Genomic DNA, 20,844 nt, shown 5'->3' on the forward strand with positions numbered 1-20,844 from the left:
ATCTGCCGGTTCTGTTATTATGCTGCCTTATGTTATTATTACTATTAAATATTATTATCCTTCAAATGACCAGAGAATGTTATAAATTTTATTAGAATTATAAAATTGTTCAAGTAGAAAAATGTAATCTGTACATAGAAATAAAATATTTTATATTCAAAACAATCAAAGTTTCCTGACTGGAAGAAAAAAAACTTTAAACGTTTTCTTCTTTAACCCTTTAACTGTCACCCCAAATACTGTCACATGCAGGTCAATGGGTCAATCAGCAGTTAAAGGGTTAATTGCATCAAAGTTAACAGAATTAATTTAATGGATCCTCCTTGCTTCACGATGAGTCCTGGTTGCTGACGGAGGCAGAGAAGTTCTTGTCGATGAGTTCCTGTCGGGCTTTTAGTGCCTCTGGGCTGATCTCCATCGGACACGTATACATCTTGCCCGGGTACGACGGTTCAGCCATCCCGGCCCGCGGCGGCAGAGGGACGGAGAACTTTTTGGCAATGTTGTGCAGAACGCTGCACGACTTGATGATGTTGGACTTTTTGTTCAGAGAACCTTCTTCTGCAAAGCCGAGCTGCTGCAGACACCTGAAGCGCCTCTTCATGGCGCCGAGCATGCTCTGCATGACGCGGTGCACCTTGGCGTGCGCCTCGTTGAAGCGGACCTCGCGGTCAAACACCGGGTTGATCACGGAGGTCAGGACGTGTTTGCTCAACCGGTAGCCTTTCCCTCCTTCACAGAAAACGAGAAAAAATTAGTTCATTTAGACAAAAACGAAGCATAGAAATGTCACATATAGGCCAGTAGTGATAAATTTTGCTGGACGATAAATCGTTCCAGAAGTTATTGCGATAAACGATAATATTGTTGTTTTCAGACCATTTTTAAGTAATATAACTGTAATGGTAAAATAATACATTCTAAAAGATCAGCAACACTGGCACTGGAAGATGTTTTAAATATCCAAATAAATAAACAAAACAACAAAGAAAATACATTTCAAGTCTTTGTGAACAAAATTGTCCTTCAAAATAAGGGCTGGTTGAAACCAAAACACCAAACTGAAAACATTTACCATCCAGTTTTTGGTAGAAAGAGACAAAAAAAAAGAAGAGAGAAACGATAAATCATAATGGAAATTATTGAGTTTGTTTTAATTTATCAGGTGTTTAATTGATTTGGCCTAATTACATCTATCTTTTAATAAAGCTGTTTAATCAAAGGACTTGATGTAGATGGAAAAACTAATGGGTTATTGCTGTTTCAACAAGATTTGAGAGAAAAAGCAGTAAACAAATACTGATGGTCAGTAAACCAGTTACCTTTTTACTCTTACTTTCATTTCTTCGATGGCTGCTTTTTACTTTTACTTGAGTAGAAATATGTTGAAATAGTGCTACTCTTACTTCAGTATAATCTTTGGCTTCTCTGCTACCTCTGCTGATTTACTGGTGTAACGCTAACAGCTGCTAATCTTTCTAAGAGTGCACATCTAAGAAAATTCACCCTGGCTTCTTCTTTTAAGAGTTCTGAGAAAAAAAAGTCAGAATATTCTTTTTTCGGCTCTAATCCTATTCCATACATTGGTGACTAATGGGTTGGGCTTTAATATGACTAAATCGACAGTTTTGTCTTTATTCTATTCTATATGCAAGCTCATGAACAAAAAGTCACAGATAAACTGCTTTATAGGATAAATATGCACGATAATAGTAGTTGTTACTAATTGTCTGTTTTAAACTCATATTATGGTTCAGATTAGGGTTAAAAAAATGTCAGTGGAACAGATGACGGCAGTGTTATTTTTAAATGACCCCACACTGGGATTTGAACCGAGGACCTTGGAGTTAATGGGATTCTGGTTTCTGCCCAGGGCAGCTTTGGAAAAGAGGTGCACAACCATTATGTTTAACAAAATAACCCCTTTATCTGACCAGGTTCTGGTTTATTTCATGCATATATGCACAAGAGTTAGATGCTACCTGAGCTGCAATTAGGTAAGCAAAAAAGGAAATGCGCTTTTTCACACGCTCTGGTTTGCTGTGGTTTGGGGTGGGGGGCACAAGCCGAGGTTGCATAAATCAGTGTTTCCCAACCCTGGTCCTCAAGGCACACTGCCCTGCATGTTTTAGGTATTTCCTTGCTTCAGTGCAGCTGATTTCAATTGATGACTGATTAACAGGCGTTTGTTGAACTGCAATCAGTTGAATCAGGCACATTAAAGCAGGGAAACCTCTAAAACATGTAGGACAGTGTGCCTTGAGGACCAGGGTTGGGAAACACTGGCATAAATCATTGCTGCAAAAACCACAGCTGCTCTGTTTTTGTTTTTAAATGCATCTGTGTCATGTCTCACCAATAAACCAGAAAGGTCCGTGCAGACCGTCCTCCACCTCCCTCCCTTTGAACGAGGAGTCCCACAGCTCCTGCTCAAACGCGCTGCCCACGCAGCACTTCTCCACGCTCAGGATGTTTCCCTCAACGTCGCATATGAACTGGCTCACCACCGACGTGTACCCCAGCGTGTTGATGAACGACTTGAAGGACTTCTTGTCGTAGGGAGAGGCTCTGATCTTGAAGTGCGCCGGGGACAGGACGCCCAGGACGTTGGGGATCCCGCAGAGCTCCTCCATCCTGGACGCAGTTCTGGCTTTGGCTTCGGCGGTCAGAGGGAAGGAGATGAACACGTCCGACATTCCCGCGATAACCCCGGAGATGATGTGGACCGCATTGACCAGGTTGATCCTTGCCTTGGTCTGCACGGAAGTGGTAAACACGCCGTGGGCGTAGTAGTTCAGCGCGGCCATGAGCATCAAGTCCACCCGAGGCTGGCTCTTCTTAAAGGCGGCCGACTTAACGCGCATGCGGACAGCGTCTGCGATGAAGGCTATGCAGGGTCTGGAGAGGTGGAAGGTCTCAAACAAAGCCTGGTCGGTAAAGTCGTTGAAACAGCTCTGGGAGTCGCAGTCCTCCTCTGTTTCGCCGCTTTCCAGCAGCTCCTCCTGGACAGCGAGCCACACCGGCGCCGGGAAGGCCATTGTGGTTCAAACTGCAGACAAAACACTGAAACCAGCTGCGGGTCTAACAAACTAACGAATAAAGAAATACAAGCTATGCTAAACAACAGCTGCTGTGCTCAAAGCTAAACAAAAGATTCTTCTTCTAGCAATTTAAGTAATTAGAATATCCAACAATTGCACTTTAGCGCCCTCTAGTGGTCATTTGTATTTTCGTTTTGAAATTCAGCTGTTTCCATGTTTTTTGTCATTTCCTCCATGGAAGCAGCAAAATGAGTTATTTTATTTTCAGGATTTTGCTTTGGACAAAATATCGATCCAATAATCATCTAAAATCAACAGCATAAAGACGAAGTGCAGTCAAATTAATTAGCTTTATGGTCGACATTAACACAGCGGCAAACATTTTGTCGCTGCACCCAACAACCCAACACCGAATATTTTATCATAACTTTATCTAAATTTCTTTATAAAACTAATATCGCTCCTGCTAGCAATGCTTTTATGCTAACAGTTTACTAAACTTAAGTTAGCATGTTTTGATATGACTTGTTAATAATGAAACTCATAACACGTTTCAATGTATTTATGTATTTGTTTTAAGGATACATGAATCACCTCATTTTCGAGTTGATCGTTACTGTAGTTTATTGAAAATAAACTACAGTAATAGAAATCTAAATATGTAAATCCAAAATGTAGTACACAATAAACACAAACACCACGCTAGCACAACATGCTAAGCAGGTCACATGACATGGCACAGGTACTGCAGCAGTCAGGACAGTCTCTATTTCACCATGAAATCATTGCAATAGGTGAAAAATAAAGCGAACATTGTATAATAGAATCTTGTCACTGCAATAAAGATCCATTTATTTTTAGGCTTTTTACACACAAAAAATTACCTTCACGTAAATAAGATCTTAAATCTCAAAAAGACAATCTGTATAAATAAAAGTTAATAAAAAAATTTAATGTTTCCAGTAAGTTCAGAAGTTGTAGATAATGTAACTTCATAAAAACAATATCCAATGAAACAAAACCCAGCTCATTCCATTCTGAAAAAAAAATCTATTTAATAAATTTTTTATTCTGTGTTTAAAGGTTTTTTTCTGATCTAGGAAATTGGTATTAACGTTTAATCAAAATCCAGATACTGATAACAATAAAATACATAAAAGACTGAAACATACAACAATGGAGACTTTCAGTGATATAAATCAGTTGTTACAAAATAAATAAAATTTGACAAACTGAGAATGATCTTTCTTCCTTCTGCACAAACACAACAGTTATTATCCTTTATTGTTTTAAGACAAATGTAACATTTATGTAGGTTTTCAATAAAATGTGCATTATCATTGATACTTCCATTTAGATTTATTCCATCAATTTAACAAAGTAATTATTTACAAAAGTATTATTTACTTGTTACTTTGTTAACATCTCCAACACAAATTGGTGCATTCTCATGTTAGAAATGCTTTAAAAGAATTATATTTATTACATATTTACAGCCATTCTTTATTTAGAGCTTTACAAAAACAATAATTGTTGCATAAAACTTTGCATTTAAGAGACACGTTGACCAGTAAAGAAAGTAAAATAAATAAAAACCTGAGGATTTAATATTGTAACAATTATTTAACTGTTGTTATATAACTACAATCAAATGAACTAAACAGCGACGGCGCGGTGAATCTTAACCCGCCCACTGCTCAGTTACTCTGTTTGTCACGTCTCAGAGGATAAATAGAACATTTTGTTGACTTCACTGATGGAGACGTCCTCCAGTCGGGGTATTCCACCCTTCCTGTGGCAGTCTGACCTCTGACCTTGTGCAAATACATCTGTGAAAGAAAGATGAAGTTTAGCAATATCTGGATGAGAACATGTTGAGCTCTCAATCTTTGAAATATTTTTTGTTTCCTAAATAAAACATGTACAGCTTTATTTCCTGCAGTTCAGTAGAAGTTACTGTAAATGATGGGATGGAGTCTCACCTGTGACGTTGTCCACAGAGTCCAGTGGAGCTGTGTTGTTCATGTTAATGCCGAACAACACAACCAAAGACACCATTAGTGCAACCAGGAGGTAGATTGGCATCGCAAGAGCCCAATACCTAAACAACACAAAGCATTTTATAAAACAATAACACAGACAGCTGGAGATATCATCTACTATTATAAGGAAGGTAACTTACTTCTGAGGCCAGTAGGTGAGTCCTACTGAATGAAGCCATTCCTCTGGTACATACGCCCACAGGCAGTACAAAACTACAGAGGAGACAGTACTGTTACAAAGACGACTCTCCTTGTAATAATCGCACATATTTACTGAAGCATCCAGCCTCATTAGTGTCATAAATGGGGCTTTTTTCTTTTCAGAAAAGAACAAAGGAATACGACTAGATTTAACAAAAAATATAAATTTCTTTCATTTGAATCGGTATAAAAATAAATAAGTCCAACAGGTTTCACCTAATTCTGGCGTTACTGGTTTACCACCTGCTGTGGCCGATTACGTTTAGATAATTATTACCAATATAATCATCTTAAAATGTGCAATAAATGCATATCGTATGGAATGAATACAAACACATGCAGTGGTTTTCACTTCTCACCACTTCTCCACAGGCTGGCATCGTGGCTACTAAGAAAACCTTAGGAGAAAGTGGGACTTACAGAAACCAAACTGTGACCCCAGGAAGAGCACAAAGCCATAGATGGCTCTCTCAGGCAGAGGAGACGGAGAGTTTTCCACCATGATCTGAAACCAAAACAGAAACACAAGACTAAAGAAATCAAACGAGAGAGAGAGAGAAAACCTATAACCAAACTAGTCTTTACTTCCTTTATCAACAAGCTTTATGACAAACACTCCTATTTCTGTAAGAAATACTCCTGAATAAAGCAATTTTGCCAAATTACCTGAGCTAAATAATAGTCGAGATATCATAAATAAATATAACGAGAAAATTTTCACTAACATGCAAACATAACCTACAGTTTATAACTAAATCCACCACAAAGACTTCCGACAATCCCCGTAACGTCAGTGACGTTTGTCCATACCCTACATAAGGTCGATGCGAAACATTTCTCAGAACAAATGTTCCTCCTTTGGATTTACTCGGAATATAAGAAAAATCACAACCGACTAAACATTAAAAGTGCAATTTTATTAACACATAATTGTTTTCTTTCGATTATTATATAAAAAAGTAAAACAATTTAGCCACTTAGTTAGTTGTGTAAAATCGGTAAGTGTTGCTTCGGCGGGAACATTTTGCTGTTGCACACTAGAGAGATACAATGCAGCATGGCTTCGGAAATCCCACTGGTGATTAAAATTATGAGCCTCTAAAGAACGTATTTGAAGACTCTCTCGTGTTACTATTCCGTTTACTGTAAAGTCACTTTCGTAAACTATTCTCGGTCGGACGTCGTCATCCGGTACGTTTTAAATCGCAATGTCCAAGGCGAAGGAGAAGAAAGCGCATTCTGACGCTAAGATCCACAAACATACAGCTAAAGATAAGAGGAAGACTTTTTGGATAAAACAAAACCTGAAGAAGAAGAAGAAGTTTGAGAAGCAAGCAGCGCCACGGAAGCAGCAGGAGAAACCTGGACCTCCACAGGAAGCCCAGCAGATCTCTGCCAACTGGAAATCATTACAGCAGGTTGGTCTCTGCTGTGTAGATGTATTTAAACAGAAGGGTTTACTGGAGATCATACTGATCTTTCCCAAACTTCCCTACAGATCCTGAAGAGCAGCCAACCGGAGAAAAGGCATCAGAATGGCTTCACCACAAAGAAACACCAAGAAAATGCTTTTCAGAGGAGTTCTGTGAACACTGGCGCTCCAAGCAAAAGGGACTCTGGGAAAAAAGAAAAGCAGTTGTCAACTGTTGTCCCCAAAGAGGTTGGAGAGAAGCTGAAGCTCCCTGCAGCTTCAGATTCTCATCAATCTGCTGCTCCAAAAAGGAAAAAAGACAAAGAAATTCCAAACAGTGAGGAAGAGGGACCAAAGAAGAAGAAAAAGAAGATCTCATTGGTTGAGGAGAGGAAACCTACAGAGTATGTATTCTGTAAAAATGGCATGTTTATATTTGGGTTCAGATTTAGTGAACTTAAAAGAACTGGTTCCACTGGAACAGGATCAAAACATCATCTAAAATTACATAAATGATGAAGCTGAAGAGTCGTTTATGTTTCGTAACTTAAATATTTTTGTTAAGACAATTGGAAAAAATTCAAAACATAAGTATGTCACTTTAATTTGGGATTGTAAATAAGAAGTGTTACTTTGAAAGTAACACAGTGACAGATAAAGTTTTTACTCTCCTGGTAAAGATTAGTTAACTGCACTGAAATAAAGTAATGGGTTTTGTAGTAGAATATTCCTGAACATTTTTTAAATTTAAAATTCAGCCTTTAATTTAATCTTTCATGGGGAAAAATACTCACAGCAGTTTTAATTTTAACGAAATTATAAATTGCACATTTGTAGGTTAAGTTAAAATAAATGTATTTATCTTATTTCAATTTGCAAATTGCTAAGAGTTTTACTGAACTTTCAGATAGTTGTTTTTTTGTTGTTGTTTATTTTAAAGGGGAATAATCCACATCACATGACATGCTACAGTTAGCAAAATATGAATGAATATGATGTGACACCTGAGAGGCAGCAGATTTTTGACTTTATTAGACAAACCTGTGAATTAATTCAACTAAAAATAAACTCATGGATGAGTTTTTCTATATTTTGCTGGAACAGTAGTCCTTTAATCCTGGAAATGTTCTTCAGATGATTGAAGGCCGACTTTGTAGCTGTCTTTATGTGACTCTGAAGGTCCAGGTCTCAGTTCATCACTACACCCAGCTGTCAGGCCTGATCTCTAGTTTCTGGCAGTTTTTTACATCAAAAAATGGAAATTTCCTCCAGACCTAAGATATTCACAGCAGGGGAGTCAATAGTTGTTCCACTTTTGATTTTTGGGAGATATTACTTCAGGCATATTAGGCTAATTGAATCTAATTTTATTTTCAGGCTTTTTACACACCTTTATAAAGCTAAATAAAATTTAGTGGGGCCTCTGAGTTGAGATAAATTTCCTGAATCTTGAATTAGTTTTGAGTGAATCCTAAATGTCAGAAAAGCAGAAAAGATGTCAGATTCTGTTCAACACTTTATGGTTTGTTTATTGTGTCGACGGTTCCCAACACACTCCAAACAATCCAGTCCAAGTCCGACTGCAGCGCTCTGACTCCTGAACTCCTGTTTTAGGGACGACCTTTGGTTCGACGACGTCGACCCCGATGTTATCGAGGAAACGATGGGAGCGGAGGCAGCAGAGATCATGAGGAGGAAACAAGGCATCCGCAGCAAGAGCAAAGAGCCGGAGACTTCCCTGGTGAAGGAGTCGGCCTTCAGCGGGTGAGAAATCTGGAAAACATTCACATCATGATGCTGCATATGATGTGGTTCATTAGTGTGAATTAATGCAAAATCAGATTAATGAGAAACTGATGGAGATTCACAAAACTGATTCTTTATACTTATTGTTACTCTTTGCTTTGGTTTCCTACGTGAATTTGTTTATTTTATGATATTATTATTATTGGTAATAGTAGTGGTATTATGCTATAAAATAAAATCACAATTAGGCCTGTCACAATAAACAATAAATCAATTAATCCCATAATAAACTAAAACAAACTCAATAATTTACATTTTCTTGATTTATCGTTTCTTTTCTCTCTTTCTACCAAAGCTGGTCGTCAATCTGCTGCTTTGGTCTCAAATATCCATTGTTGTCAACAGAGACTTCAGAGTTTATTTTATTTGTTATTTTGTTTATTTATTTTGGATATTTAAAATGTCTTCCAGTTTCAGTGTTTAAACGTTCATCAAAATTTAAAGCTTATTGATCTTTGATAATGTATTCTTCCATTATTACTATTCTAATACTTGAAAATTGTCTCAGAACAACAATATTATCATTTATCGCAATAAGTTCTGGGACAATTTATCGTCTGGCAAAATTTGTTATTGTGACCAGAATAATCTGTTGAAACTCTTGAAAGAGTAAAGAGTTGAAATGTTGCTGCTGTTTTACCGTAATTTAATGAAACTTAATCTATAACTTTACTAGTAAATAAATTATTTTAAAGGCATATCTATTAATGTTATGGTTAAAATGTTTATTTGTTTAGGGGTGCAGGGTAATTTTCTGCTGGTGGCTGGTTGCACAGCGCCCTCTGCTGGTAGATCTTTGAATTTGAGCATCATGAAGATGAAGGATTAAAAAATGTTTAAATATTTTTTATTAACATTAAGTGTTGATATTACAGAACAATATGAAAGCATAAAACACCTTTATAAATAATTTTATCAATGTTACATAAAAATAATAGAAACTTCAAAAAAAAAATCTTAATTTCAGAAGAAATGTAGTATTTATTAATGTATTATTAATGAATTTTATACATTTTTGCATGTTTTTTTAAAGTATTGTGTGTTTTTGTTTGGCTAACAGTGTGACAAACCAGGTCAAATAAAAATTTCTAAAACAATCAGAAATACCACGTTAGTTTTAGAGGATTTCTGGATTATAGTCATTACATTACTACCAGAGAAGAAAATATTTCAACAGCTAATATTAACAAACTAATAATTCCTTCCACTTAATAATAAAATAAATAACTCATTCAAATCACTACGACGTGTTTTAACTGTCAGTTCTATTCTTTTTCCAAACACTGTTTTCTGTTCTGCAGTACTTGAATCTCCCACTGAATCATGACTAATCGCTCTGTAAGCCTCCACTGCTTCACATGGCAGAACACCAGCAGGTTCTGCAACAAGGCAACCAGGAGGAACTCAGAGATCTTTTTGTGTTTAGCTCTTTTTGCTAACTTTGAAAATGTTTAGCACACATAGCTTCCTCTATATCTGGATCAATTCTAAAGATCCAATTTATGTAACTGTTTTGTAAACATCCAGTTTTGGTTATCGACTATTAATATTTCCTCAGGTTGTCAGACTTTTATATCCATGCTCTTATTCTGAAGGGGGGAGGAACTGTTTATGCAGCACTTTCTGTTTTATTTCAAAATAAACCACCAACAGTAGATAAGATATAAACATAAATACAATATGTAAGGGCATTATAGAACAATGTTGACATGTTATAATGTCAACATTTTGACCTGTCATGTAAATTATAATGTCAAAATTAAATTAATGCTCTTTAGCATTAGCCTCCACTAAATTCCACGTTGGTGTCGGGCTTTAGCGTTAGCAAAACCAATGTTTATGATGAGCGCTTTAGGGTTAGTGCAACTAACCGTTTAGCTAGTTACCTCGTCCCAGTGATGGTTTGTCTGTCTGCTCTTCATCATGGCCGTCCAATAACATCTACAGCTGGTTATTAATGCCTCTGGTTTCCCTCTCCTGACCCTGGTTGCTCTTCTGTTGCCAGAATAACCCAAACTGTTGCCATCGACTGTGAGATGGTGGGAGTCGGTCCTGATGGCGAAGAGAGCATCCTGGCCCGAGTGTCCCTCGTGAACAAGTTTGGGAAATGCATCTATGACAAATATGTGAAACCCACAGAGAAGGTGACGGACTACCGGACAGCCGTCAGCGGCATCCGACCGGAGGACATCAAGGACGGTGAGGCGGCGGACAAACCGCTGCACCCGCATGAGGTCCTGGTGAAATGACTGGATTTAATGTCTCACTGCAGGAGAGGATATTCAGACGGTGCAGAGGGAGGTCGCCGACATCTTGAAGGGGAGAATAGTGGTTGGACATGCCATCCACAACGACTTAAAGGTACGCAAAAAATAAAAAACTCAGAAATTTTGATATTAATCTGTGAAATTTTCTAGAAAAAACTTGGAAATTTCAGAGTTTCAAAAGTCAAACGTTTTCCAAAAGTGGAACATTTTCAAATTTTGTAAAAAGAAAATTCCAGACAATTTGTGACATTGATCTCAAAATTTCTAATTATTTGACTTTCATATTTTCTGTTTCCCTGATGAATGTAGATAAAAGAGCAACATCAGTTTGCTTCTCTTATATACTGACATTTCTCGATGTGCATTTTAGGCTTTAAAATTTAATTCTTTCAAGTTTTAGAAGGTTGTATTTTAAAAATTTTATTGAATGTTTTCATATTTTCTCGTGTTATAACCAGAAAGGGAGAAGAAAACCTTCATCTTTTCTTCCAGGATTGCGCTGGCTTTATCTCCACCCATTTTCTTATCAACTGGATCTGTTATTTTTCCACACAAACGATGATTTGCATGTGGAACAAAAAGTTCAAACTGGGTCTGATGTGACCAGATCACCTCCTGCCATGTTTGCTGTTTCCTTCGTGGTTCATGACTTTCTTTCAACAGTGACTTTCTCCTTCCTGACTGCAGTTTGACATCTGAAGTTTTCTGTAGTCATGTGACAAAATGTGATGCTTTTGTAAATCGCTGCACCTTGTTACCTAAAAACAACAATAAAAATCTGCTTTAAATGGTTGGTTAACTTTTTAAATGTTTTCAGATTTTGCTTCTGGATCATCCAAAGAAGTTCATCAGAGACACACAGAAGTATAAACCCTTCAGGCGGATCGCCAAGGTAACATAAAAACATAAAATAATGATATGTTTTAAAGTTAAAATCACGTCAAACTAAGTCGTAAAATCCCAGCTGTATTGATCTGATTTTCCGTCTTTAGAGTTGCCGGCCGTCACTCAAAGTCCTCTGCAGAGAAGTCCTGAACGTAAAAGTCCAGCAGGGCGAACACTCGTCTGTAAGTCATCAGTGATCCAAGTTTTACTGGAATATCAGCTGATCGGCTGCTAAAGTGAGATCACTTCCTGTGTTTTCCAGGTGCAGGACGCTCAGGCCACCATGAGGCTTTACACACTGGTGAAGAAACAGTGGGAAGCCGAGATCAGCGGCAAAAAGAAAAACAAAGAGTCCGAGGAGAAGAAGAAGAGGAAGCCGAGGTGAGGAGAGAGAGAGGAGGACGGAGGATGGAGGGAGGATGGAGGGAGGAGGACAGAGGATGGAGGAAGGAGGATGGAGGGAGGAGGACGGAGGATGGAGGGAGGAGGATGGAGGATGGAGGGAGGAGGACGGAGGATGACGGAGGAGGATGGAGCGTCTCCGGGTCGGAGAGGACAGAACTCAGTCTGGACTCGTTTTCAGCTGCGGCCTTTTTATCAGAACCACTTTGTGCCTTCAGAGGCAGAAACAAACATTACGGATGGAAAATGTTCATTAAAATGTTTTTACATGCAGGTTAGGATTTTCTGTTCCACAGCAACATCTGTACGTCGTCTCATATGACCTTTGACCTTGTCAGATCGTTACAGATTAAATCTGTTCTGCAGGTTTTGTTTAATAAAATGTCTCAGATGTTTTTAATCTTATAAAACCTTCCAGTTATTCCACAGGAGGGCAGAAAACCCAAAAACATACTCAGGTCAGAGAAACACTGCGCTACAAAACACCAAACCTTACCAAGTATTTTCTAGTTTCTACTGCGAACATCTATAAGACAAAGAAACTGTTCAGCAAGATATAGAGGCTGATTTTAAGAAAATAATTCATTTAATATTGATGGAAACGTTCTGGAAGACACGTTTCCCATGTAAAAGTGAATTAATCTGCCAGTGGAACTACAACTAGAACATTTCTGCAGAAAAGTGAATGTAGTTGGATAAATGTAACTAGTTACTTCCCAACTCTGGTCTTATTGCAGCTTTAATCTGATGAGGTTTGAGCTGGAAGTAGGAATGTATTTGATTAAACTGAAACATTTTCACATCCAATCAGAGCGAAAAACTGAGGAAAGTCCAGAAAGTTCTCCTCTGTCGACATGAACTGGATCCAGAACCGAGTCAGAACCTTCAGGTCAGAACAGTTCAAAGGTTAGAAACCCGGACCGGCCTGTGACCGTCCTGCTGTAGAATTCACTGAATTATTTACAGGTTTGTTCTGGAAACATTGATTAGTTTGAAATTATGATTGCAGGAAAAACAGGATTAGAGAAAATGCAGGAAATATTTTCTAAAACTACAGAAACATTTTTACCGACAACCTGAACTGGTTTTGTTTGTTTTCATCCACTAAATCAGGTTTTCATCATTTGAACGTTAAAAATTTAAACATACAGTACAGAACAAAAGTTTGGACTGAATTTCATTCACCTTCATTTCTTCCATCATTTCTCTCATTTTTCGACCGTTTGCAGGAGATTTGAACATATTTTGTATTTTTGTTTTGTACTTTAATGACTGTAGTTTTACTTTGTAGTTTTTAATCAATGATTGATGGGTATTGAACACAAATGCAGGCCACACTTTTAAGATTTTTATTTATGAGAAAGAAACTGTAATATTTGAATCACCATGTCTTTGTTTCTGGTTGCACTACGTCTACCGTTGAATCCAGCAGTGATTGTGTCATCGGAGGTCAGAGGTCACTCCCTTCCAGAGAGCCGATGTTCCTGCAGGTTTGACTGTTGGCTGTAGATCAGGTAGAAAAGAGAAACACAGCTGGAGTTCAGAGGTTTCCCCTGAATCCTGACTCTGTCTGGAGGATTAAAATTCACTCATTTCCATCAATAAGACATAAAACCAGAGACTCGTTTCCCCTTCAGACAGAAAAAAACGATAACAGATCCTGAAACTGGAAATCTGAAGGAATTTAAACATGTTTGCAGTAAAAGCGCCACACGTCTCTTCCTGTTTTCACACCTTTCTCTTTTTTTATTGCTGTATTTTCTTCAGTTTATTGATTAAATGAATGCTGGACACTGAAATGTTTTATTATGTTACATTTGGTCTTGAAAGTCATAACTTGAGATAATACTGAGATTCAAAATATAAATAAAGGTGAAATTAACTTTCACATCTCTCACTGTGATGGAGCATTACGGCCATTGTATTTTTTTTTTTTTTACATTTCCACCAAAAAAATTCAGAAATTTTTCTGAAAAAACCTCTCAGCTTAAAAGGTAGAACATTTTGGAAAATTTTCAGAGATTTATCCAAAATTTTAAGATTTTTTAGTTTTATTTGGTGAGTTTTCAATTTTTCAAACTCAATATTTCTGAGTTTTTGTCTGAGAAAAATGTAGATTTTTCTAGAACATTTCTGAGATTAATCTGACATTTTCTGTTTCTTATTTTTGCCTTTTGAAACTCAACATTTCTAAGTTTTTGTTTAGCAAAATTTCTACTTTTTCTAGTTCTTTCTAGAAAATGTGTTTTTGGTAGAAATGATCTGGATCCAAATATATGGATATTTATTAACTCTTATATGACGGAAAAACTTGATAAAAAATTACATTCTAAAAATTTTTCTAGTCACAATAAGAAAATGCCAGCAAGGATATAAAACTCTTTTGTTATTTTTTATTATATTCTGTTTGCAGAAGGAAACTCGGCTGCAGTTTTGAGAGCTAAAATAAAAAAAATAACTGGAAAACAACCCCTGTGTATTTGTTGTGTTTGTTTGCTGCAGGACTGAAAGAGACGTAAATAAACCAGGCTGCAGTTTCTGTTTGTTGCTGAAAGTTTAGGAAATATTGCTGCCACTTAAAGTTTTTGACTCCCAATTTTTGTTTGTTTGTACTGAAACTTTTCACTGGACTGTTGTTGCTGTTTGATTTTGTGTTTGCTGCAAATTACTGAATCAAACTGATGGAAGATAAACTGGACTGCAGTTTTTGCTTCATCTCTCTGATATTCATTTTCGCCTTCATGTTTTCAGACCACAGACTTTCAGGTCAGTAATTTTGTCTTTGCTTTAAATGAACTGCAGCCGTCTGAATCTCTTCACTGTCTGCTTTTTGTGGTCGAAGCTCACTGCTGATGGAGCAGGATGAGTTCCTCTTCCTGTAGGCTGAAAGAGGAACTCATCTGGTTTGCACAACAACAACTTACTAAAATGATGGAAAAAGTCAAAAGAGATTTTTGTTAAAAAAAAAAATCACCACCTCTTTTTTTTTGCCTAAAGAATATTTAGGTAAAATAATAACTTTGCAAAAAAGAAAAAGCATTTAATTTATGGGTTCAGGGTTTTGATAGGTGTAAGCTACATGTATAAATAAATAAATTATATTAAAATAAAAGCCAATTTCACTGTGTTTTTATTTTTCTCCCCAATGATGTTTCGCTGTTAAAGTGTGTTACAGAATCCACCTGCTCCTCTCAAACCACGTGACTGATGATGTCAGCCGAGCCACAATCAAAGCCAGGAACCTGTAGACAAAATGGTGTTAGTGCGTCCATCCATTCATCCATCCATTCATTCATCCATCCATTCATCCATCCAGACAAAAACAAAACAGACAAAACCTTCATCTTTTCTTCCAGGATTGCGCTGGCTTTATCTCCACCCATTTTCTTATCAACTGGATCTGTTATTTTTCCACACAAATGCTGATTTGCATGTGGAACAAAAAGTTCAAACTGGGTCTGATGTGACCAGATCACCTCCTGCCATGTTTGCTGTTTCCTTCGTGGTTCATGACTTTCTTTCAACAGTGACTTTCTCCTTCCTGACTGCAGTTTGACATCTGAAGTTTCTGTAGTCATGTGACAAAATGTGATGCTTTTGTAAATCGCTGCACCTTGTTACCTAAAAACAACAATAAAAATCAGCTTTAAATGGTTGGTTAACTTTTTAAATGTTTTCAGATTTTGCTTCTGGATCATCCAAAGAAGTTCATCAGAGACACACAGAAGTATAAACCCTTCAGGCGGATCGCCAAGGTAACATAAAAACATAAAATAATGATATGTTTTAAAGTTAAAATCACGTCAAACTAAGTCGTAAAATCCCAGCTGTATTGATCTGATTTTCCGTCTTTAGAGCTGCCGGCCGTCACTCAAAGTCCTCTGCAGAGAAGTCCTGAACGTAAAAGTCCAGCAGGGCGAACACTCGTCTGTAAGTCATCAGTGATCCAAGTTTTACTGGAATATCAGCTGATCGGCTGCTAAAGTGAGATCACTTCCTGTGTTTTCCAGGTGCAGGACGCTCAGGCCACCATGAGGCTTTACACACTGGTGAAGAAACAGTGGGAAGCCGAGATCAGCGGCAAAAAGAAAAACAAAGAGTCCGAGGAGAAGAAGAAGAGGAAGCCGAGGTGAGGAGAGAGAGAGGAGGACGGAGGATGGAGGGAGGAGGACGGAGGATGGAGGATGGAGGGAGGAGGACGGAGGATGGAGGAAGGAGGATGGAGGATGGAGGGGGACAGAACTCAGTCTGGACTCGTTTTCAGCTGCGGCCTTTTTATCAGAACCACTTTGTGCCTTCAGAGGCAGAAACAAACATTACGGATGGAAAATGTTCATTAAAATGTTTTTACATGCAGGTTAGGATTTTCTGTTCCACAACAACATCTGTTGAAATGTTTTGTGTTTGTTTGCTGCAGGACTGAAATAGACGTAAATAAACCAGGCTGCAGTTTCTGTTTGTTGCTGAAAGTAGGAAATATTGCTGCCACTTAAAGTTTTTGACTCCCAATTTTTGTTTGTTTGTACTGAAACTTTTCACTGGACTGTTGTTGCTGTTTGATTTTGTGTTTGCTGCAAATTACTGAATCAAACTGATGGAAGATAAACTGGACTGCAGTTTTTGCTTCATCTCTCTGATATTCATTTTCGCCTTCATGTTTTCAGACCACAGACTTTCAGGTCAGTAATTTTGTCTTTGCTTTAAATGAACTGCAGCCGTCTGAATTTCTTCACTGTCTGCTTTTTGTGGTCGAAGCTCACTGCTGATGGAGCAGGATGAGTTCCTCTTCCTGTAGGCTGAAAGAGGAACTCATCTGGTTTGCAAATCAACAACTTACTAAAATAATGGAAAAAGTCAAAAGAGATTTTTGTTAAAAAAAAAAAAATCACCACCTCTTTTTTTTTTGCCTAAAGAATATTTAGGTAAAATAATAACTTTGCAAAAAAGAAAAAGAATTTAATTTATGGGTTCAGGGTTTTGATAGGTGTAAGCTACATGTATAAATAAATAAATAAATTATATTAAAATAAAAGCCAATTTCACTGTGTTTTTATTTTTCTCCCCAATGATGTTTCGCTGTTAAAGTGTGTTACAGAATCCACCTGCTCCTCTCAAACCACGTGACTGATGATGTCAGCCGAGCCACAATCAAAGCCAGGAACCTGTAGACAAAATGGTGTTAGTGCGTCCATCCATTCATCCATCCATCCATCCATCCATCCATTCATCCATCCAGACAAAGCAAAACAGACAAAAACAGTGAATCACCTCAATCTTCTTCTTTCTCCTTTTTCAGTTCCGCTGTATTTATGAAGTTCAGGAGCCATATGGGAAAAACATTAGCCTCTCTATTCACCCTCCCATCCTCTCTGTCTTGCTCTCTAATCCGCCCACATGAACCGTCTGAGGAAAAAAATAGTGCAGGAGGTGACGCTCCTCCAAAGGAACAGAGAGGGAGAGGGAGAGGTGTCTACAGGCTGCATCTCCACTCAAACATTTGGAAAAGGGGGGAGGAAGAGGAAGAGCTACACCCAGAGAAAGAGAGAAAGAGAGAGAGAGAGCAACAAAGACTGGCACTTCTGTTTTTTCTTTTTTTTTTTTGGCAATAACAAAGAGGTGGGAGAGACAGAAAATAGCATTAATAAGCGGGGGACCTCTGCTTCATTTCATCTGGAAGCCTCCATCATTATGACCACAACGCGCTTTAAGTAACATCCGGCAATAATAACGCGGCTTTCCAGCAACAGATGCGCGCGATTTGCTTCTGATTTTGATTGGAGAGAAAAGAAGACGAAGAAGAACAAGAAGGAGAAGAAAATAGATCAGCTGAATGCCTGCGAGAAACTGGACTGAAAGCATCAAGCAGAGAAATCTGCGCTTTGATTGATCTTTTTCCGTAAAGCTTCATGTGCGTGTCTGCGCGCGCACAGCAGCCGAACCTGAGCCAAACGCGAGTGAGTATTAAACCGTGACTGTGTGTGTGTGTGTGTGTGTGTGTGTGTGTGTGTGTGTTTTATTCTGATTTGTGTGTGTTTTTCTTTATTTCATATATTGGTGGCTCAATTCTAAGGAATATCATCCCAGCTTGGAGAATAAAAAATAATAAAAAATAACTGCATCCGTTTAGCCGCATTCAACAAGTCTGCAATACCGGCCAAAAAAAAATGTGTGATCGTGCTCTGATCAATATCTGACTCAAAGCACTGAACAAGGAAACGAGAACTACAATCTGTCTGAAACTGCAGACAAAATTTAAAAAAAATCAGAAATAGTTTGATGCTGTCTGACTAAAACGAGGCTGGGGGTTTAAATGTTGGGTGTTTCCCGTCTCCTCCAGCAGATCAGAGCAGTTTCATGACTCTGGGTGCATGCATGCATGCAGTCCCCCCTGCATCATTCTGCCTGCACGAGTTCCCCTGTTTCTGTGTGTGTGTGTGTGTGTGTGTGTGTGTGTGTGAGAGAGAGAGAGAGAGAGAGAGTGAGTATGTTGCTTTGTGCTTTTAGCAGGAATGCATCTGTTCTTCTCTTTGCGTGTCAGTTTTATGTGTGTGTGTGTGTGTGTGTTGAGGCCTGAAATGGAGGTCTGATATGGAGGAGGAGATGCAGAGGCTGAACAGGAAGGACATGGTGTCTCTGAGATCTCATCCAGGAAGTCTAGAAGACATGAAGGCGGGATGCTGAGCGTCTAGACTTTTTCTCCCTCCTCTCTCCACGGCCTCATCCCGGCGTTCGCTGATAGTTTCCTCCATCTGCATTCCTCTGCATTTCACACACAGAACCTCTGGTTTCGTAACAGCTGGCTCCGGCGCTCCTCTCCTCTCCTCTCCTTTCCTCCACTGTTCCTCCATTTGCTCTCCTTCTGCCACCTTCCCCAGCCCTGCTCTTGGTCCTGCATTATGAATCGACTGCTGCTGCTATTTTTAGGCCCAGGGTAACCCAGAAACACCCCTTTTTGATTTCTTGCAAAGAAGAGGGAGAAAAGAATCCCCTCTCCTTGTGGGATTCTGGTGAAGTAAGTCAGAGGGGCTCGTAAAAGGAGGGCGCTGCTGTTTGAATCTATTTTGGAAGCTGTGATTGAGTTACGGATCTGTTTTCCTCGGACCCTTCATCTCATGCTTTCTCTCTCATCTGTGGCCTTCAGAGCTGGAAACTTCACGTCATCTGTCCTGATTACCTGCTGGAGAAAATCCAGCTCCTCTAATGTCCACTTTGCTCCCGTTTCCCTCTTCTTAGCTTCTCTACACTCAGAAAGTATTTATTCTGGTTTTAAAGTGAGATTCTGTGAAGTTATTATCAATAGTTTCCTTAGTTAAAGTAAACAGAAGTTCGGTTGGAAAATCCTCAGAGCGATGCAAGTTATAAAGTACATTTTCTATTCAATCCACTTGAAAAATGTTTTATTTAACCAGATTAAATGTTGATCTAACTCATATAATCTACGTTTTTATCACAGTGGAAGGTGATGCTGTGGGCAGGAAGAAACTCCAGTAGCAGTCAGTTTTTCAGCAAATCTGAACAAGCTTCTGACTGAAGAGTGCTGCATTATCCTAACATGCTAACAGCTCAGTTTCCAGGCAGCAGAGATTATATTCCACAGTAACTTGTCCTGGATTAGACCTCCAGCTGTTAGCCAGCGCTGCTAATCCGCCTCATTTGCTTTTGCCGCTTTTCACCCAGTTAGAAAACCGAGCAGAGAGACGTTGGAGTCGGGTATCATTTAAACTTCTTGATATTTTAATACACCAGTAACATTTTGTTTCTTTTTTAGGGTTAAAAATAAATAAATAAATAAAAAACAGAAAAATTCAGAATTTTCTTTTATGGCACATTGATATTCCAGGAAAATTATGTTAAACATGCAGTTTCCAACCTGATGCCAAGAAAACTAGATCTAAAAAATGCTGCTGTTAATTTTATTTAGTTAATTAATTAATTTTGTTCATTTTCTAATGACATCATAGCATGAAAAACTGCTAAAACCTGCACTGTTTATTGTGTTTATTTATAAAAGCGTCAGTTGGTGCTCTATCATTTATCTGGCCTCCAGCACAAAGACTTGTTGAGTCTGTTGCTGTTATTTCCTCCAGACCTGATCTGAGTCACCAGGAGTTTTACTCCACAGATAGTTGTGTCCGCCTTCAAACTTCCTCCGCTTGGGTTGCTTGAAATTGCTGAAATCTGTTAAAACATAAACTCCAATCTGACGGATAAACTTTCCCACTCTGAGGATTTACTCACTTTTTCCTACAAACTGTGTTTCCTACAGATAAAGGAATTATTACTGATAATAACTTCAGTAACCTACTGAAGTTATTATCAGATCTACTGGCCTTTCTTTGCAGTAGATCAGACAGGAAGAGGGGAGGGAAAGAAAAGCGAAGGTCAAAAGGTCAGGAATCGAACCCCGGTGGGTTGAGCTGGCGACTAAAAGCCTTTATTTATGGGTCGGCCGCTTTTCCTCCACACCACAGCTGCCCCTCATCTGCTCCTTTAAAGACATATTAAAGGTTTTATGAAGGGAGATTTTGTTAAAGGCTTTAAAAAGTTCATATCTTACCCTCAGTAAATAACTCTGGGGTCTGAAACCATTAGCTTCAGTCTCAGAGGCGAAAGCTTATCGCTAATCCAACCAGGGACCAAAACTAAAGCAAACTTTTGCTGTTTTATAGCAACTTCTCTCTGAAAAACTTCTCAGCAAACAGTATTTCACAAACTGTTACGTCATCGTCTGCCTGTTTTTAGGTCTGAATTAATGCTAAACATGACCTCTGACCCCTACTTAAATTCAA

The 20,844-nt window shown here is 38.3% G+C and overlaps 4 protein-coding genes and 1 long non-coding RNA gene across 12 annotated transcripts in view; 3 read left to right on the forward strand and 2 right to left on the reverse strand.

Annotated features, from left to right (window-relative positions):
• Positions 1–74: 74 nt before the first annotated feature.
• si:dkey-197c15.6 (putative nuclease HARBI1) lies at positions 75–3,989 on the reverse strand. The gene is made up of 2 exons (XM_044103404.1): positions 2,357–3,989; positions 75–732 (listed from the first exon to the last, which is right to left on the reverse strand). Exons 1-2 carry the CDS (start codon positions 3,036–3,038, stop codon positions 329–331), a joined length of 1,086 nt encoding a protein of 361 aa, XP_043959339.1. The 5' UTR covers positions 3,039–3,989; the 3' UTR covers positions 75–328.
• On the reverse strand, positions 3,973–6,666 carry LOC122823608 (phosphatidylinositol glycan anchor biosynthesis, class P). 3 transcript variants are annotated; one of them, XM_044103407.1, is made up of 5 exons: positions 6,589–6,666; positions 5,705–5,789; positions 5,224–5,296; positions 5,024–5,142; positions 3,973–4,870 (listed from the first exon to the last, which is right to left on the reverse strand). In XM_044103407.1, exons 2-5 carry the CDS (start codon positions 5,784–5,786, stop codon positions 4,755–4,757), a joined length of 390 nt encoding a protein of 129 aa, XP_043959342.1. In that variant the 5' UTR covers positions 5,787–5,789; positions 6,589–6,666; the 3' UTR covers positions 3,973–4,754. The 3 variants fall into 3 exon arrangements, with proteins under 3 accessions (XP_043959342.1, XP_043959340.1, XP_043959341.1); XM_044103405.1 differs by lacking the exon at positions 6,589–6,666 and adding an exon at positions 6,027–6,134; XM_044103406.1 differs by lacking the exon at positions 6,589–6,666 and adding an exon at positions 5,951–6,061.
• On the forward strand, positions 6,285–12,101 carry rexo4 (REX4 homolog, 3'-5' exonuclease). The gene is made up of 8 exons (XM_044103402.1): positions 6,285–6,702; positions 6,783–7,099; positions 8,310–8,459; positions 10,507–10,700; positions 10,774–10,862; positions 11,586–11,660; positions 11,761–11,835; positions 11,916–12,101. The coding sequence occupies exons 1-8, from the start codon at positions 6,493–6,495 to the stop codon at positions 12,036–12,038; spliced, it is 1,233 nt and encodes a 410-aa protein (XP_043959337.1). The 5' UTR covers positions 6,285–6,492; the 3' UTR covers positions 12,039–12,101.
• Positions 12,102–15,671: 3,570 nt separating this feature from the next.
• LOC122823609 lies at positions 15,672–16,232 on the forward strand. The gene is made up of 3 exons (XR_006369360.1): positions 15,672–15,810; positions 15,911–15,985; positions 16,066–16,232. It is a non-coding gene; the product is annotated as an uncharacterized LOC122823609 (long non-coding RNA).
• A 63-nt stretch (positions 16,233–16,295) lies between these two features.
• kcnc3b (potassium voltage-gated channel, Shaw-related subfamily, member 3b) overlaps positions 16,296–20,844 on the forward strand; it is a 70,663-nt gene continuing 66,114 nt past the window's right edge. For all 6 annotated transcript variants that reach the window (XM_044103397.1, XM_044103398.1, XM_044103396.1 and 3 more), the window contains exon 1: positions 16,296–18,009. In XM_044103397.1, coding sequence (XP_043959332.1) covers positions 17,962–18,009 — 48 coding nt within the window. In that variant the 5' untranslated portion in view covers positions 16,296–17,961. The remainder of the gene's footprint in view (positions 18,010–20,844) is intronic.

This window comes from Gambusia affinis, linkage group LG20, assembly GCF_019740435.1.
Source record: "Gambusia affinis linkage group LG20, SWU_Gaff_1.0, whole genome shotgun sequence".
In the NCBI taxonomy this organism is placed as follows: Eukaryota; Metazoa; Chordata; class Actinopteri; order Cyprinodontiformes; family Poeciliidae; genus Gambusia; species Gambusia affinis.

Coding starts and splice junctions, on each gene's coding strand:
- si:dkey-197c15.6 (XM_044103404.1), bottom strand. CDS start 3,038: ATGGCCTTCCCGGCGCCGGTGTGGCTCGCTGTCCAGGAGGAGCTGCTG. Junction 733..2,356: donor CGGACCTTTCTGGTTTATTG/GTGAGACATGAC, acceptor TTTTCTGTGAAG/GAGGGAAAGGCTACCGGTTG.
- LOC122823608 (XM_044103407.1), bottom strand. CDS start 5,786: ATGGTGGAAAACTCTCCGTCTCCTCTGCCTGAGAGAGCCATCTATGGC. Junction 5,297..5,704: donor GGGGTCACAGTTTGGTTTCT/GTAAGTCCCACT, acceptor TCTCCTCTGTAG/TTTTGTACTGCCTGTGGGCG. Junction 4,871..5,023: donor CTCTGTGGACAACGTCACAG/GTGAGACTCCAT, acceptor TTTCTTTCACAG/ATGTATTTGCACAAGGTCAG.
- rexo4 (XM_044103402.1), top strand. CDS start 6,493: ATGTCCAAGGCGAAGGAGAAGAAAGCGCATTCTGACGCTAAGATCCAC. Junction 10,701..10,773: donor ACCGGAGGACATCAAGGACG/GTGAGGCGGCGG, acceptor GTCTCACTGCAG/GAGAGGATATTCAGACGGTG. Junction 11,836..11,915: donor AGCAGGGCGAACACTCGTCT/GTAAGTCATCAG, acceptor TGTGTTTTCCAG/GTGCAGGACGCTCAGGCCAC.